The 17652-nt window shown below is 44.5% G+C and overlaps 1 protein-coding gene across 1 annotated transcript in view; it reads right to left on the bottom strand.

Moving 5' to 3' along the window:
• Positions 1 to 17652, bottom strand: part of mdn1 (midasin AAA ATPase 1) — a 201664-nt gene that overhangs the window by 115474 nt on the left and 68538 nt on the right. Inside the window, exons 31-36 of the mRNA XM_068026518.1 lie at positions 15807 to 15937; positions 15545 to 15683; positions 8055 to 8184; positions 7063 to 7302; positions 6258 to 6455; positions 2468 to 2679 (exon numbers count right to left, since the gene is read on the bottom strand). Of these exons, the coding sequence (XP_067882619.1) occupies positions 2468 to 2679; positions 6258 to 6455; positions 7063 to 7302; positions 8055 to 8184; positions 15545 to 15683; positions 15807 to 15937 (1050 nt within the window). The remainder of the gene's footprint in view (positions 1 to 2467; positions 2680 to 6257; positions 6456 to 7062; positions 7303 to 8054; positions 8185 to 15544; positions 15684 to 15806; positions 15938 to 17652) is intronic.

Raw genomic sequence — 17652 nt, 5'->3', positions numbered from 1 at the left:
ATGCAAAACTGGGCATCCATGAGGCGCTGTGGGCCATCAGCAGCAGCAGAATTGTACTCAACCACAATCTGTAACCTCATGGCCCGGCATATCCCCCACTCTACCATGACCATCAAGCCAGGAGACCAACCCTGGTTCAATGAAGAGTGCAGGAGGGCATGCCAGGAGCAGCACCAGGCATACCTCAAAATGAAGTAACCTGGTGAAGCTACAACCCAGGACTACTTGCATGCCAAACTACGTAAGCAGCATGCGATAAACAGAGCTAAGCGATCCCATAACCAACGGATCAGATCGAAACTCTGCAGTCCTGCCACATCCAGCTGCAAATGGTGGTGGACAATTAAACAACTAACTGGAGGAGGTGGCTCCACAAATATCCCCATCCTCAATGATGGGGGAGCCCAGCACATCAGTGCGAAAGATAACACTGAAGCATTTGCAACAATCTTCAGCCAGAAGTGCCGAGTTGATGATCCATCACGGCCTCCTCCTGAAGTCCCCAGCATCACAGATGCCAGACTTCAGCCAATTCGATTCACTCCACGTGATATCAAGAAACGACTGAAGGCACTGGATACTGCAAAAGCTAAGGGCCCTGACAATATTCCCGCAATAGTACTGAAGATCTGTGCTCCAGAACTTGCCGCGCCCCTCGCCAAGCTGTTCCAGTACAGCTACGACACTGGCATCTACCCTGCAATGTGGAACATTGCCCAGCTATGTGCTGTACACAAAAAGCAGGACAAGTCCAACCCGGCCATTTACCGCCCCAACAGCCTACTCTCAATCTGTAGTAAAGTGTTGGAAGGGGTCATCAAAAGTGCCCTCAAGCGGCACCTGCTTAGCAATAACTTGCTCAGTGACGCTCAGTTTGGGTTCTGACAGGGCCACTCAGCTCCTGACCTCATTACAGCCTTGGTTCAAACATGGACAAAAGAGCTGAACGCAAGAGGCGAGGTGAGGGTGACTGCCCTTGACATCAAGGCAGCATTTGACTGAGTATGGCAACAAAGAGCCCTAGCAAAACTGAGATCAATGGGAATCAGGGAAAACCCTCCGCTGGCTGGAATCATACCTAGCGCAAAGGAAGATGGTTATGGTTGTTGGAAGTCAATCATCTGGGCTCCAGGACATCACTGCAGGAGTTCCTCAGGGTAGTGTCCAAGGCCCAACCATCTTCAGCTGCTTCATCAATGACCTTCCTTCAATCATAACGTCAGAAGTGGGGATGTTCGCTGATGATTGCACAATGTTCAGCGCCATTCGTGACTCCTCAGATACTGAAGCAGTCTGTGTAGAAATGCAGCAAGACCTGGACAATATCCAGGCTTGGGCTGATAAGTGGCAATTAACACTCGCGCCACACAAGTGCAGGGCAAAAAGAGAGAATCTAACCATCTCCTCTTGACATTCAATGGCATTACCATTGCTGAATCCCCCACTATCAACATCCTAGGGGCTCCATTGACCAGAAACTGAACTGCAGTAGCCATATAAATACCGTGGCTACAAGAGCAGGTCAGAGGCTCGGAACCCTGAGGCGAGTAACTCACCTCCTGACTCCCCAAAGCCTGTCCACCATCTACAAGGCACAAGTCAGGAGTGTGATGGAATACACTCCACTTGCCTGGATGGGTGCAGCTCCAACAACACGCAAGAAGTTTGACACCATCCAAGACAAAGCAGCCCGCTTTATTGGCACCCCATCTACAAACATTCACTCCCTCCACCACCGACGCACAGTAACAGCAGTGTGTACCATCTACAAGATGCACTGCAGCAATGCACCAAGGCTCCTTAGACAGCACCTTCCAAACCCGCAACCTCTACCAACTAGAAGTACAAGGGCAGCAAATACATGGAACACGACCACCTCCAAGTTCCCTTCCAAGTCACACACCATCCTGACTTGGAACTACATGGCCGTTCCTTCACTGTCGCTGGGTCAAAATCCTGGAACTCCCTTCCTAACAGCACTGTGGGTATACCTACCCCAAATGGACTGCAGCGGTTCAAGGCAGCAGCTCACCACCACCTTCTCAAGGGCAATTAGGGATGGGCAATAAATGCTGGCCTGGCCAGTGATGCCCACATCCCATGAATGAATAAAAAAAAAAATTCAGTTTTATTTGCAAATTGACTCCCTTCTTTCCCACATTACAAAACTGCCTACATTTTTAAAGTTAATTCATTTGACTGTGGGTCATCTAGATGTTCCAAGAACACTATTAAGTCTAATGTTCCACCTTCTGTTCCAAACTAAAAAAAAAATCAAAATTCTGCTGTTTCATGCAAAAGACAAGTCCCTAAAAATCTCTGAATGGTACTCTCCATGCAGTTTCCTCCAAACACTAAACAGTTTCTAAAAATGATTTAGAAGAGATATCGGAGTGGGGGGGATGGAAATTACTACAAGATAGTTCAGTCTCAGGCAACAAGACTTGAAGCTGCTTTCATAACTTACTGTTTGCTCTGAAAGGTTGATTCGGACAAGTTGATTTCCTGAAGCCTTTGCCAGAGCTGCCACCAAGCTTGTCTTGCCAACTCCTGGTGATCCCTCTAATAAGATTGGCCTGTTCAACTTCAGTGCTCGCAGCACTCTCTGTGCATTCATTGCTGTTGTGCCAGCATTCAGTGCATAGTCTGTGACTGCAACTTTCTCTTCAACAGCCCCTACTGAAATCATGAATACATAACATACACATTTACATACACACACACACATACAATGTTCTTTAAATCAGGAACATGAAAACACCTCCCCTCCCAAAAATCAGATGATGCAATCTGGTCAATTTTTCCTAAATCTTTTAAATCATATGGCCTTACTGCTGGTAGATTGGAAGCAGTCCAGAAAAAGGAGTTTAAATTAGGACAAACAGGACAGGCCAAAAATTGAAATTCAGAATATGGAATAAAGCAATGACTTTAAAAAAAACTAAGGATTTAGAATTTTATGACAAAAACAGAAAATGCTCAGGTCTGGCAGCAACAGTGGTAAGAGAAACAGTAAATGTTTCAGGTCAATGACCTTTCAACAGGATTTTACTGTAATATTGCCAACATTTGAGAGGTTACTCCAAAATCAGAAAGACATCGATATTAAATTGAGAGAGACTCAGTGTGAAAGGTAGAATCCACTACAGTTACCAACCTCAAAAAGGAATGAAGATCAGCATTTTTCCTATATTAAAATAGCCTTTTAAAAAGTGGCCTTTGACAGCTGTGAGTGAACTAATAGTCATTTACAGCACAGAAAGAGTCCATGCTCGCTCTCCACAGAACAATCCAGTCAGCCCCACTCTCCCACTTAATCCCTGTAGCCCCATAAAGTCTAATCCTTTAAGTAGCCATCCAATGTCCTTTTTAAAATCATTGATTGTCCCTGCTTCCACCACCTTTCTTGGCAGCGAGTTCCAAGTCATTAACCATCTGCTGTATAAAAGTAGTGCTTCCTTATATTCCCCCTGCATCTCATGTCCAAAACCTGCATTCGGTGTCCGAGTCCTTGAACCATTAGTCCGTGGGAACAGTAGCTCCTTATCTAATTTATCTAAGTGTGTCATAATCTTGTATACCTCTATTAAATCTTCCTTCAATTTCCTTGGAAACCAAGGAAACTATTCCTTGGAAACCAAGGAAACCCTGGAACTATTCTGATTAATCTCCTCTGTACCCTCTCAAGGACTCTCACATCCTTCCTAAAGTGTGGTGACCAGAACTGGATACAATACTCCAGTTGGGGCCTAAGCAGAGCTTTATGATTCAGCACAACTTCTTTTGTGCTTTTGTACTCAGTACCTCTATTTATGAAACTCAAGATCCCACATGCTTTGCTAACCACTCTCTCAATATGCCCTGCCACCTTCAAAGATCAATGCACATGCACTCCTGGTCCCTTTATTCCTACACACTCTTTAGAACTGTGCCATTAAGTTTGTATTGCCTCTCCCTATTCCTTCTGCCAAAATGCATCACTTCACACTTGTCAGTATTAAATTCCATCTGCCACTTGTCTGCCCATTCTGCTAGCCTATGTCCTGTTGCAGGCAGTTCATATCATCCTCACCGTTTGCTGCAGTGGTCCCAGCACTGACCCATCCTCCAGTCTGAAAAACAACAATTCACTACGACTCACTATTTCCTGTCCTTAACTTTTTAAAATAATTAAATTATTTTAAAGATTTTTCAAATCCCATTGCACACTGACCCTTCTACTCCATGAGCCTCAACTTTGTTAACCAGCCTTTTGTGGTACCTTATCAAATACTTCCTTAAAAAACATATAAACATCCACCACATCTCCTTAATCAACCGAACTGAATTTTTTGATGAAGTAGCAGATTAGTCAAGCATTTCACAAATCCAAAGTGGCTTTCCTTAATTAACTCAAACCTCCCCAAGCGTCGGTTTACTTATTTCCTCCAATTATGGTTTCTAAACGTTACCCACCGCTGATGTTAAACAAACAGGCTAGGACTGTCCTTACATCCTTTCTTGAATAAAGGGGGTCACATCTGCCACTCTCCAATCCTCTGGCACCTCCCCCATATCCAGGGAAGATTATGGCAAGCCCTTCTGCTACATCCACACCCACTTCCTTTCGCAACTTGGGATGCAAGCCATCTGGACCAGGTGACTTATTTGCCCTAAGCATAGTCAGCCTTTAGTACCTCCCCCCATCTGCTCAATTTTTGCCTTATCCATTGCCTCTACTCTCTCCTCTTCTGATATTTTGCCAAATTACACATCCTTAATGAGTACTTTTTAAAATCAGTGTTCACTCAGTATATTAGCCTTGTCCTGCACCCCAAAGCATACATCACCCTCTTTGTCCCCAGTAGGCCCCACTCCACCTCTTACTACCCACTTACTATTTACATGCAATAGAAGGCTTTTGGGTTCCCTCTTAATGTCGACTGTCATTCTATTCTCATGTTCTCTTTGCCAATCTTATTTTCCTCTTCACCTCCCCTCTCAACTTATTGACTATAGCCTGGTTCTCACAAATTCACCCAACATGCAGCATACACCTTGTTTCATCATAATCTCATCTCCCTAGTCATCCAAGGAGCCCTGTTTTTTGTTTCTTACCTTTCGCCTTTGTTGGAATGTGTCTAGCCTGTACCTGAAGCATCTGTTCCTTAAATATAACCCATTGTTCCAATACAGCTCTTCCCATCAGTCTTAGGTTCCATTCCATCCTGGTTGGATCCCATCTCATTGCCCTCTTCCAATCTAGATGATATATCTTACTTCATGGTGTCTGCTGAGCTGCAGTCCCAGCAGTGGCCACCACTCCCAGTGGCGCTGCTGGGGCTAAACTGCCAGCCCGCTGATTGGCTGGCAGCTCAATGAGGCGGGGCTTCCTCCCTCAAGCAGGTGGAAGTCCTGCCTCAGGACAATTAAAGCCCGGGGACCCGTAAAACATAGGATGGATCCCTGGATTAGGGGGAAGCGGGTTTGCCACCGACGTACAAGTCGGTGGCGAATTCCCACCTGCCTAAGGTAAGATCCAGCCCAAATGTATGATTTGAAAAGGAAATGGGATAGACACTTGAGGGAAATAAACTTGCAGGGCTAGGGCAATTGAGTGGGGGAATGTGACTGACTGGATTGCTCTAGACAGCTGGTATGGGCTTGATGGGCTGAATTGTCTCCTTCTGTGCCATAATGATGACTGCACAAAGTGCTAAAAAACCTTTAGAAACACTGGTGCCTCTCAAGCATAATAGACTCACCATATGTCGTCTCAAATTACTCAATGTACACCATTTAGTAATGAGATTGGGAAGAGGCAAAGATTTCCTTGTGTGTGTCTGAGTTAAGAGCGTACAAATGGTCTGATTGTCAAGTATGGGCCCATCTAGGCACATTTCTACATCCAGATCAATAAGCAACATTAGAAAAAATTACTGGCAGAATACATCACATCACTACTGCAACTTTCACACATTGTGTGGGGTTGTAAACTGAGGGGAAGGTCCTGACTCTTTCCAAAGAAATTCTGAGCTGTGGAAGCTTTTACGGAAGTAATTAGCTCTTTTTACACCTCCCCATGCGAGGTGATGTTAATACATACTTTTAGAATGCTGATTCAGTAAAACAATGTAATAGAAGTTTTGGTGCTTTATCACAGGGTGGCTTTGGAGGTGGGGGGTAGGGGAGGCGGGGCAAAAAAAAAAAAGAGGCGAGAACAAAAAAAAAATCATCTTCAAACCCATGTATTCATTCTCCAAATCACTCATACTTACCTATGGGAATGTAGAACGGATGAATTCCAAAACAGTGTTTAGTCCACATAACTTTCCTCTTTCTTTTCTCATCATAACTCTTCAGCATACTCCACATATGTTTAGTCAACTTTGTGATCTTGGACAATTTTTTAAAAAGGAAGTTCAAGCATGCTTTCCGAGCAGCCAAAGTAGCTTCTGGAGAACAAAATGTAGACCCTAGAAGGAAATTAAGTCAAAACAGATCAAACCTATACCACATTTTAAGTCAACAGTTTGTCAATGCAATATTGATTTGTTCAGGAAGACCAAAATTTCTTTGTTTCCTGGGTTGAACTATTGTGCAATGTATGTCAGTGTAGGAAATGGTCAATGTAAATTTCTTGTATGGAAATTAGTTCAATTAATTTTTCCCAATGCTCTCCTTCAAGAAAGTTTAGCAGAATTCATTTTAAAAAGTTAGAGACCAATTGAGCTGAATGGCCAGTTTCTATGCTGTCAATTCTACAGAAATTTATGGACATCCATTAAAACTGAAAATGCGGCTGCTCATCAGAAATACAAACAAAAGGAAACAAAAACAAACAAACAGTCATGTTCAACTTAATTGCAAAATGGGGAACACTGAGGCGGAGACTTTTTCATTGAGCTGTTTCAGTAGGAACTCTTTTTAAAAACACACTGGGCTCATTAAACATTAAACAGCCCTAAACTTGAGACTGGAATTTTAGATTAGACTCCAATCCCCCAAAAATCCAAACTTTTCCACTTGGCAATGGAAGTTTCAGAATTTGTTGCTCCAATCCTTAGCCCAACTAATACCTACCGGATCCAATTCCGTCAATACAGATGAGACAGGCAGCATGTATGAATCCAGTGACAGGATCAAGCTGAAAATCGCTGCTTTCATCCAAATCCATGCCTTTTGAAGTCACATTCTTAGTTGTGACATTCATGAAGTTCACCCAAGACAGGATATCACGGATACTTAACACACATCGACGCCCAAACTCTTGGTTCTTTAGCCAGTCAATGAAATCCAAAATGAGTTCAGCTATATCTTTGCCTGTAACAGGGGAAAAAAAAACTATTTTTTGGAAGAGAAAAAAATTACCATCCATTAAAAAAAAATGCACATTTTAAAACCCATTTCTCATTTCCCTTCCTGCTCCTTAGGTTTCTCATATACACACCATTCCTGGAACAAGTGGAATGTAGTAAACATATACCTCAGTCCTTCGATAGTATTGGCCTGGAGCCAGTCACAAGAATACAGTGGAGCACAAGTTGGCTCCGCTTTCCATTTTTCCTCTTCTACTTAGTGCCTTCCCTGCCCACCCACCCCCATCCAAGATTTGCTTTGTGGAGGGTACAATCAGAGCAAAAGTAAACGCTACTCAGTGCGCGATGTACAATGAACACGAGTAGTCTTTTTTCCGAGCTTCTAGTGTAGTGGTTGTTACAAATAATTTGTCCCTTTGACAGACCAGAAAACTAACATCCTGATTCTGATTTCTGTTGTATTAAACAAACAGCAAAGTTGAGCAAGGAAATCAAAGCCAGACTAATGGCTGCCTCCAAAAAAAAACACAACTTAAATAACAGAGCATAAAGGACTTCTTATTGCAGAGCAGGAAGAAAAATCTACTCAGGACAAACAAATGATTTGAACCACTGGAAAGAGTTCACACTGCTACTCATGAGCTGACTCAGTTTCCAGAGGATAAAGTAAGTGGCGTGTTCCTATTCCCCACTCAATCAATCATTCTTCAACTCAAAGTACAAAATTTCCAACAAATAGTCAGCAGCCTCTCCCACCTTCATGATCTTGCCCATCTAAAGAAAGCCCAGAACACAGGTTATGTTGAATGATTGCCATCATATCCTCACGGTTATTGCTCGGTGGGCACCAGATCTCAGTAAATCTGTTCCTCAGGGCTGGTGAAAGCTGAAATGTAAAATAAAATTGATCCAGTGTTCAAGGGTAGCTGACTTCAGATTTTCAAATTTTCCATTTCCCTCCCTGCCATCTCAACCCAGCATATATTCATCAACAAAGGTATTTTGTTAGTAATATAACTGAATCAAGTTACAATGTAAAACAGGTTTAAGACAACTCATGCACCACTAGCATTTCTATAGTGTCCTATACAGACAGATAATTCAGAGTGGAAGGCAAATGTGATCTTGAACAGTACAAAGACAGGAAATCAAAGTTAGCATAAAACCCAAGAGCAATCTTTGAAAGAAGTGGTTTTGGAGTTTTCTGTAAAGAGGGGACATTCAGATGGCAGAGTATAACAGCAGTAAGACTGCCCACTGAAGGTGAAGGACAGAAGAACCAAGGAATGTAATTAGAGGTGATGAAAATCACGGTGACAAGATAAGCAAAGCCACTCAACCGTTCTAGTTCACCCATCCATTGAAATTATAATGATTTCTCTATCACAGTAACAACGTGAGCAGGAGAGAAGTCATTAAAGGAGATGCAATGTCTACAATGCAATAGTTATGAGGGGATCTATGAGAAAGTAGAATCATGGAGGTAGACTGGAGAGGAGAGACAGAGGATGGAGTTGCCAACTGTGTCAAAAACAGCAGAGGATGAAGAGTAGATGGTAAGCCACAGCAACAACGTTCCCTCGCTTAGACCAGCAACCTCAATTCCATGGGCAGCATTAGAAATGGATCAAAGGGTCTTGAATAGTGCGGCAGTATTACTGCACATGCTCCAGAGCTGGAGAGAAAAAGGGATAATTGGAGATGGGATAGTAATTGTAGAGAATCTTTGGACATATAAGCTTTGAGGGGCTAACAGCAGCAAGTGGAAAGTAGTAGGGACAATGTCACAATGAGAGAAGTCATTGGGCATGAGGCCGAGGAGCAGCTGCATGATTAAGAGATAGGCACTCTGGACTAGAGTTTAGTTATGCTTGGATGGCGTAAAAGGTTGAGGAGACAGGAAAGAGGTGAAGGGGAAATTAGAGTATGGGGATCCAGTCAGGATGACTACTGTACGTACACTCACACGCATAACTGGACTAGGAATGCCATTATGATGCACCAGAATGGTCCGCAAGTTTAAATCCGTAAAGCCCCAGAAATTAATATTGTAGTCTCAACCATGCTGCCACGAAGAGGCATCAGCTTACCAACTTGATAAACAACCACGTCGAGGTGGTTTGGGAGCAGCATTAGATGTAAGGGGAACAGGCCATTTCCCTTCTCAGCAACAGGTGGTGCTTTCAGGGGTGGAGTGGGGTAGTGCTTGAAAAGACAAACACTAAAATAAAAACAAGACTGTCCAAATTAATTCACCATCACTTTACACAAACTTGAAACCCAAATCAATTAGGCACATTTTCAAATTCAGTGCACCAACCAGTCTCCTGCAATATGCATTTTAATACCCTGCCCCAAACAAACTCAGCTAACTTTTAGGAGGAGAAAAGTAGAACCACCACCTAGACCTTAGAAAATGGGGTATGAGGAGAAAAAGGAATCAAGGGATACAGGTGAAGAAATCATTGAAAGCATCACCACAGGTCAGCAAAACAATTAAAATGTTAAGAAAAAAACCTGATTTATTTCTAGGGTTACAGAATTCAAAAGTAGTGTTAAACTTGTAGAGGACACTGATCAGGTCCCATTTGAGAATTGTGGACAATATCTTTCTCCATACTAGTAAAAGACAGAAGCAGGAGAGTGCAAAAATGATTAACCAGGACAGAACCAGAACTGAGTGTAACAGCTACCAGGTAAAGGACCTGATAGAGATTATTAAAATGATGAATGGGTTGGACAGGGTAGAGGTAGAGAGAATGTTTCCATTTGTGGAAGAATCAATAACTAGGGGCCATCAATACAAGATATATAGTTACTAATAAATCCGATAAGGAAATCAGCATTGTTTTTTAAAGTCAAATTGTCATAGGGAGTGACAAGGTATTGGAGGTTTTGGAAGGCTTAAAAGTGGACAAATCTCCTGGTCTCGACGATTTGTGTCCCAGGATGCTGTGGGAGGCGAGGATGAAGATTGCAGGGGCTCTGACCTTAATTTTTAATTTCTCTCTGGCCACGGAGGAGGTGCCAGAGGACTGGAGAACAGCTAATGTGGTCCCACTATTTAAGAAAGGTTGTAGAGATAAGCCAGGGAACTACAGACCAGTGAGTCTCACGTCAGTGGTAGGGAAACTATTGGAGAAAATTCTGAAGGAGAATCTATCACCACTTGGAGAGGCAAAATTTGATTAGGAATAGTCAGCATGACTTTGTCAGAGGGAGGTCATGCCGAACAAATTTGATTGAATTTTTTTGAGCATGTGACCAGGTGTGTAGATGAGGGTAGTGCAGTTGATGTAGTTTACATGGATTTCAGCAAAGCCTTTGACAAGGTTCCACATGGGAGACTTATCAAGAAAGCAAATGCACATGGGATACAAGGTAACTTGATAAGGTGGATTCAAAATTGGCTTAGCTGTAGGAGACAGACAGTGATGACAGACGGCTGTTTTAGTGACTGGAAGCCAGTGTCCAGTGGCGTACCACAGGGAACTGTGCTGGGTCCCCTATTGTTTGTCATTTATATGAACGACATAGATGACTATGTGGGGGGTAGGATCAGTAAGTTCGCAGATGACACAAAGATTGGCCGAGTGGTTAACAGTGAGGTGGAGTGTCTTAGGTAACAGGAAGATATAGACGGGATGATCAAATGGGCAGAAAAGTGGCAGATGGAATTTAATGCTGAAAAGTGTGAGGCGATACACTTTGGAAGGAGTAATGTGACACGGAAACATTCAATGAATGGCCTGACACTGGGAAGTTCCGAGGAACAAAGGGACCTTGGCGTGTTTGTCCATAGATCTATGAAGGCAGAAGGGCAGGTTAATTGGGTGGTGAAAAAGGCATATGGGACACTTGCCTTTATCAATCGAGGCATAGATTACAAAAGCAGGGAGGTCATGTTGGAGTTGTACAGAACTTTGGTAAGGCCACAGCTGGAGTACTGTGTGCAATTCTGGTCGCCACATTATAGGAAGGATGTGATTGCATTGGAGGGGGTGCAGAGACGATTCACCAGGATGTTGCCTGGGATGGAACATTTAAGCTATGAAGAGAGGTTGGCTCGGCTTGGGTTGCTTACGCTGGAGCAGAGAAGACTGAGGGGTGACCTGATCGAGGTGTACAAGATAATGAGGGGCATGGACAGGGTGGATAGGGAGCAGCTGTTCCCCTTAGTTGAAGGGGCAGTTACGAGGGGTCACAAGTTTAAGGTGAAGGGGCGGGAGGTTTAGGGGGGATTTGAGGAAGAACTTTTATTACCCAGAGGGAGGTGACGGTCTGGAATGCCCTGCCTGGGAGGGTGGTAGAGGCGGGTTGCCTCACATCCTTTATAAAGTACCTGGATGAGCACTTGGCACGTCATAACATTCAAGGCTATGGGCCGAGTGCTGGCAAATGGGATTAGGTAGACAGGTTAGGTGTCTTTAATGCATCGGTGCAGACTCGATGGGCCGAAGGGCCGCTTCTGTACTGTATTATTCTATTATTCTGTGATTCTGTGAAAGTCGAGTGGAACTTACTACCACAGGAAGTGGTTGAGGCAAATAGCTTTGATACATTCAAAAAGGAAAGTAAATGAGTGCATGAGAGAAAAGGGGATAGAAAGATATGCTGCAAGGCTGAGTGAGGTAGATGGAAATGGCAGACTCCTGTGGAGAACTGGTAAGCCAAATGTCCTGTTTCAGTGTCGCATACATCATGTAACTATCAACAGGGGGCCAGATAACTTGTTCGACAATGTTTCTGGTCACAGCACAGTGTTAGTCAAGGCAACACTTGCCTCAGAGTCAAAAGGCTGGAGGTTGAAGTCCAATTACAGAGACTTGAACACACAAGCCAGACTAATACTCAAATACGGCAAGAATACTGCACAAGAGCAAAAGGAACTCTCCAGTGTCCTGGCCAATATTTATCCATCAACTAATGTAAAGTGAAACATATTATCTGGTCATCATCACACCGCTGTTTTTTTAAAAAAAATGTTTTTATTCATTCACGGGATGTGGGCGTCGCTGGCCAGGCCAGCATTTATTGCCCATCCCTAACTGCCCTCGAGAAGGTGGTGGTGAGCTACCGCCTTGAACCACTGCAGTCCATTTGGGGTAGGTATACCCACAGTGCTGTTAGGAAGGGAGTTCCAGGATTTTGACCCAGCGACAGTGAAGGAACGGCGATATAGTTCCAAGTCAGGATGGTGTGTGACTTGGAGGGGAACTTGCAGGTGGTGGCGTTCCCATGTATTTGCTGCCCTTGTCCTTCTAGTTGGTAGAGGTCGCGAGTTTGGAAGGTGCTGTCTAAGGAGCCTTGGTGCATTGCTGCAGTGCATCTTGTAGATGGTACACACTGCTGCCACTGTGCGTCGGTGGTGGAGGGAGTGAATGTTTGTAGATGGGGTGCCAATCAAGCGGGCCGCTTTGTCCTGGATGGTGTTGAGCTTAGAGTGTTGTTGGAGCTGCACCCATCCAGGCAAGTGGAGAGTATTCCATCACACTCCTGACTTGTGCCTTGGAGATTGTGGACAGGCTTTGGGGAGTCAGGTGGTGAGTTACTCGCCTCAGGATTCCTAGCCTCTGACCTGCTCTTGTAGCCACGGTATTTATATGGCAACTCCAGTTCAGTTTTCAGTCAATGGTAGCCCCTAGGATGTTGATAGTGGGGGATTCAGCAATGGTAATGCCGTTGAATGTCAAGGGGAAATGGATAGATTCTATCTTGTTGGAGATGGTCATTGCCTGGCACTTGTGTGGCGCGAATGTTACTTGCCACTTATCAGCCCAAGCCTGGATATTGTCCAGGTCTTGCTGCATTTCTACACAGACTGCTTCAGTATCTGAGGAGTTGCGAATGGTGCTGAACATTGTGCAATCATCAGCGAACATCCCCACTTCTGACGTTATGATTGAAGGAAGGTCATTGATGAAGCAGCTGAAGATGGTTGGGCCTTGGACACTACCCTGAGGAACTCCTGCAGTGATGTCCTGGAGCTCAGATGATTGACCTCCAACAACCACAACCATCTTCCTTTGCGCTAGGTATGACTCCAGCCAGCGGAGGGTTTTCCCCCTGATTCCCATTGACCTCAGATTTGCCAGGGATCCTTGATGCCATACTCAGTCAAATGCTGCCTTGATGTCAAGGGCAGTCACTCTCACCTCACCTCTTGCATTCAGCTCTTTTGTCCATGTTTGAACCAAGGCTGTAATGAGGTCAGGAGCTGAGTGGCCCTGGCGGAACCCAAACTGAGCAGGTTGTTGCTAAGCAAGTGCCGCTTGATGGCACTGTTGATGACCCCTTCCATCACTTTACTGATGATTGCGAGTAGGCTAATGGGGCGGTAGTTGGCCGGGTTGGATTTGTCCTGCTTTTTGTGTACAGGACATAGCTGGGCAATTTTCCACATTGCAGGGTAGATGCCAGTGTTGTAGCTGTACTGGAACAGCTTGGCTAGGGGCGCGGCAAGTTCTGGAGCACAGGTCTTCAGTACTATTGCCGGAATATTGTCAGGGCCCATAGCTTTTGCAGTATCCAGAGCCTTCAGTCGTTTCTTGATATCATGTGGAGTGAATCGAATTGGCTGAAGTTTGGCATCTGTGATGCTGGGGACTTCAGGAGGAGGCCGAGATGGATCATCAACTTGGCACTTCTGGCTGAAGATTGTTGCAAATGCTTCAGCCTTATCTTTCGCACTGATGTGCTGGGCTCCCCCATCATTGAGGATGGGGATATTTGTGGAGCCACCTCCTCCAGTTAGTTGTTTAATTGTCCACCACCATTCACGGCTGGATGTGGCAGGACTGCAGAGCTTAGATCTGATCCGTTGGTTATGGGATCGCTTAGCTCTGTCTATCGCATGCTGCTTACGCAGTTTGGCATGCAAGTAGTCCTGGGTTGTAGCTTCACCAGGTTACCTCATTTTGAGGTATGCCTGGTGCTGCTCCTGGCATGCCCTCCTGCACTCTTCATTGAACCAGGGTTGGTCTCCTGGCTTGATGGTAATGGTAGAGTGGGGGATATGCCGGGCCATGAGGTTACAGATTGTGGTTGAGTACAATTCTGCTGCTGCTGATGGCCCACAGCGCCTCATGGATGCCCAGTTTTGCACTGCTAGATCCGTTCGAAATCTATCCCATTCAGCACGGTGATAGTGCCACACAACACGATGGACGGTATCCTCAATGTGAAGGCGGGACTTCGTCTCCACAAGGACTGTGCGGTGGTCACTCCTACCAATACTGTCATGGACAGATGCATCCGCGGCAGGCAGATTGGTGAGGACGAGGTCGAGTATGTTCTTCCCTCGTGTTGGTTCCCCCACCACCTGCCGCAGACCCAGTCTAGCAGCCATGTCCTTTAGGTCTCAGCCAGCTCGGTCAGTAGTGGTGCTACCGAGCCACTCTTGGTGATGGACATTGAAGTCCCCCACCCAGAGTACATTTTGTGCCCTTTCCACCCTCAGTGCTTCCTCCAAATGATGTTCAACTTGGAGGAATACTGAGTCATCAGCTGAGGGAGGGCGGTAGGTGGTAATCAGTAGGAGGTTCCCTTGCCCATATTTAACCTGATGCCATGAGACTTCATGAGGTCCGGAGTCGATGTTTAGGACTCCCAGGGCAACTCCCTCCCTACTATATACCACTGTGCCACCACCTCTGCTGGGTCTGTCCTGCCGGTGGGACAGGACATACCCAGGGATAGTGATTGCAGTGTCTGGGACATTGTATGTAGGTATGATTCCTTGAGTATGACTATGTCAGGCTGTTGCTTGACGAGTCTGTGGGACAGCTCTCCCAACTTTGGCACAAGCCCCCAGATGTTAGTAAGGAGGACTTTGAAGGGTCGACAGGGCTGGGTTTGCCGTTGTCGTTTCTGGTGTCTAGGTTGATGCCGGGTGGTCCGTCCGGTTTCATTCCTTTTTATAGACTTCGTAGCAGTTAGGTACAACTGAGTGGCTTGCTAGGCCATTTCAGAGGGCATGTAAGAGTTAACCACATTGCTGTGGTTTGTGGGAGCTTGCTGTGTGCAGTTGGCTGCTGAGTTTTATACTTTACAACACGGTCTTCAAAAAATACTTCCCTGGTTGCAACGTGCTTTGGGACACTAGAGATCAAAAAAGGCTCAACATAAATCCAAGTTCTTTGACCTCCAAGCTCATTAACTGTCCTTATGAAGATTGACTATGATTTCTATCATGCCATTTCAATTCTTTGTACATTGAAATCAATGTAGCACAATTACACACTCACCTCTTTCTTCCCAAAATCACCTCCAGGGTTCATGGTTGCAAGTATTCTAAATTTATTGCCAGCAGTTATGAGGTCCACACTATCATCTTCCCCACTCCCCTTTTCTGCAAGCAGGAGTGTCTGTTCATCTTCCAGGACACTGCACACATTTAAACAAATCAGTGAACACAAATGGAAAAGTTACACAACAGATAAAAGTTTAGAAACAAGCCCATTCCTGTACTAATATCTAAAAATTAACTACTGAATTTGATTGGATCACCTGTTGAGCCTTTCCAGAACAGAATCATCTGCCAATGAGATTTCATCCATCAGAAACATGTTATCTTCTTTCATCGCAAGCACAAGAGGTCCATCATGCCACTCAAACAGCCTACCAGAGTTGGCACCATCCTAAAACGGTTAAGAAATGCATCTTAAAGTGCAGTCTTTTCCCTGCTCAGAAAAAAAAAAACTGGAGAACAGCAGTGCTGCCAATTTATGCAGCGTGATGAGCTTCCATTAAGTTGATTAACATGCAGAAAAACTCAAATTGGAGATAAATTTGACACATTCTACTGTATCATGTGGCGACTACTTTTGAGAAGCACTGTACACAAACTTCTCATTCTGACCAATTCAGAGCTAGCTTAAATACATATAAAAAAACACACAGTCTTTAATGTTAATGAGGTTAGAAATGTCTCAAAGTCCACTTAACCATCATACAAGAATATTCAAGTCAATTTATTTTTAATTCAGATTGATTGCTTACTGCAAAGTCCTTGGTCAGATCTCTCTGGAACACTGCATTGCATTTTGGGAATGAAACTCAGGAAATATATATTGGCCTTGGGGAGATGTATAGCTCAAACTCACGAGAATTACACCAGGGGTTAAAAGGGTTAACTTAAGGGGCCGGTTGCCTAATTTGGTTCATCTTCCCTCTAGTCTGGAGGTTGGAGAGATGATCTAATTGAGGTTTTTGATGTGACAAAGATTCCATGGGTAGATACAGAGAAAGCATTTTCTCTGGTGGGAGCAATCAGAACAAGAGAGCATATTCTTAAATTAGACCTTGAGCATTTAGGAGCGAAATCAGAAAACACTCGACACAAAGCATTAACCATGATTCCAGTGAACAGTAGAACAGGCTTGAGGGGCTGAATAACCTACATCTGTTCCCAGGTTCCTTTCATGACTCACCTATACAAAAATTAACATGCACAGAAGAGACAGATGCTCATCAAATCCTAATTTAGTTTTTATTTGATTTCCTGATGTGGATCACCTTTTTGATGCAGTTTGTTACTCTGCCCTCACTTTCGTTATTACACTATTGACTAGAATAAATATCTGACAGAAAAAAAACACTAATGGACAATCCCACAAACTAAAACATTGTATTCCAGATTATCATCTTTACTTTTGTTCAAGTTTCAAAATGGTGACCATGCCGTCAGCTAGCTCAGTCCTACTTCTCCACCTCCCTCTCATCTTTAGATGCGCCTTCTCACATTCTTTGGCTCAGGTGTCCATTTTTGTCTGATTACACATCTGTAAAGCCCTTTGGTTGGTTGGGGTAAGAGGCGCATGTCCATATTAAAAGCAAGTTGTCAGTTCAATTTATCCCATTACAACATCGGCGGTTGAAGCAAACACCCATAAGCAAATATAAATATTTATGCATATACACTAGTGCATTACATCACACTGCTCACATGATGCAGATTATGGGCTGGATTTTGTTGTTCAGTCACCACAATCGGCAGCAGGCGTGGAAAATGGGCCCCCCATGGGACCTACAAGGCTGCAATTCTGTGGCGGCCGCCACCCCCTCCCAAAAAAACAAAATCACGTGGCAGGGCGGCATTGGTGACTCAGTTCATGGGGGCATCACCAATGTGGAAGCAGGTGCTACTGCCATTTTTAAAAGGCTGCCAGCCTTGCAGACAGTTCAACAAAGTGCAGATTTCCCCACCTCCATGGTGCCAGCTTTCCCTGGACGGGAAAGTGAAGGGGTGCAAGTGTTACACATTGCGGAGGATCAGGAACTGAAGGCAAGATCGCTGTGGATTAATGGGTGGTTGATGCTCGGCACGGACTCATTGGGCCGAAGGGCCTGTTTC

The sequence above is a fragment of the Heterodontus francisci genome, chromosome 3, assembly GCF_036365525.1.
Source record: "Heterodontus francisci isolate sHetFra1 chromosome 3, sHetFra1.hap1, whole genome shotgun sequence".
NCBI classification, from domain to species: Eukaryota; Metazoa; Chordata; class Chondrichthyes; order Heterodontiformes; family Heterodontidae; genus Heterodontus; species Heterodontus francisci.
The sequence above is the reverse complement of the archived record's forward strand: the minus strand, read 5'-3'. Positions and strand labels throughout refer to the sequence as shown.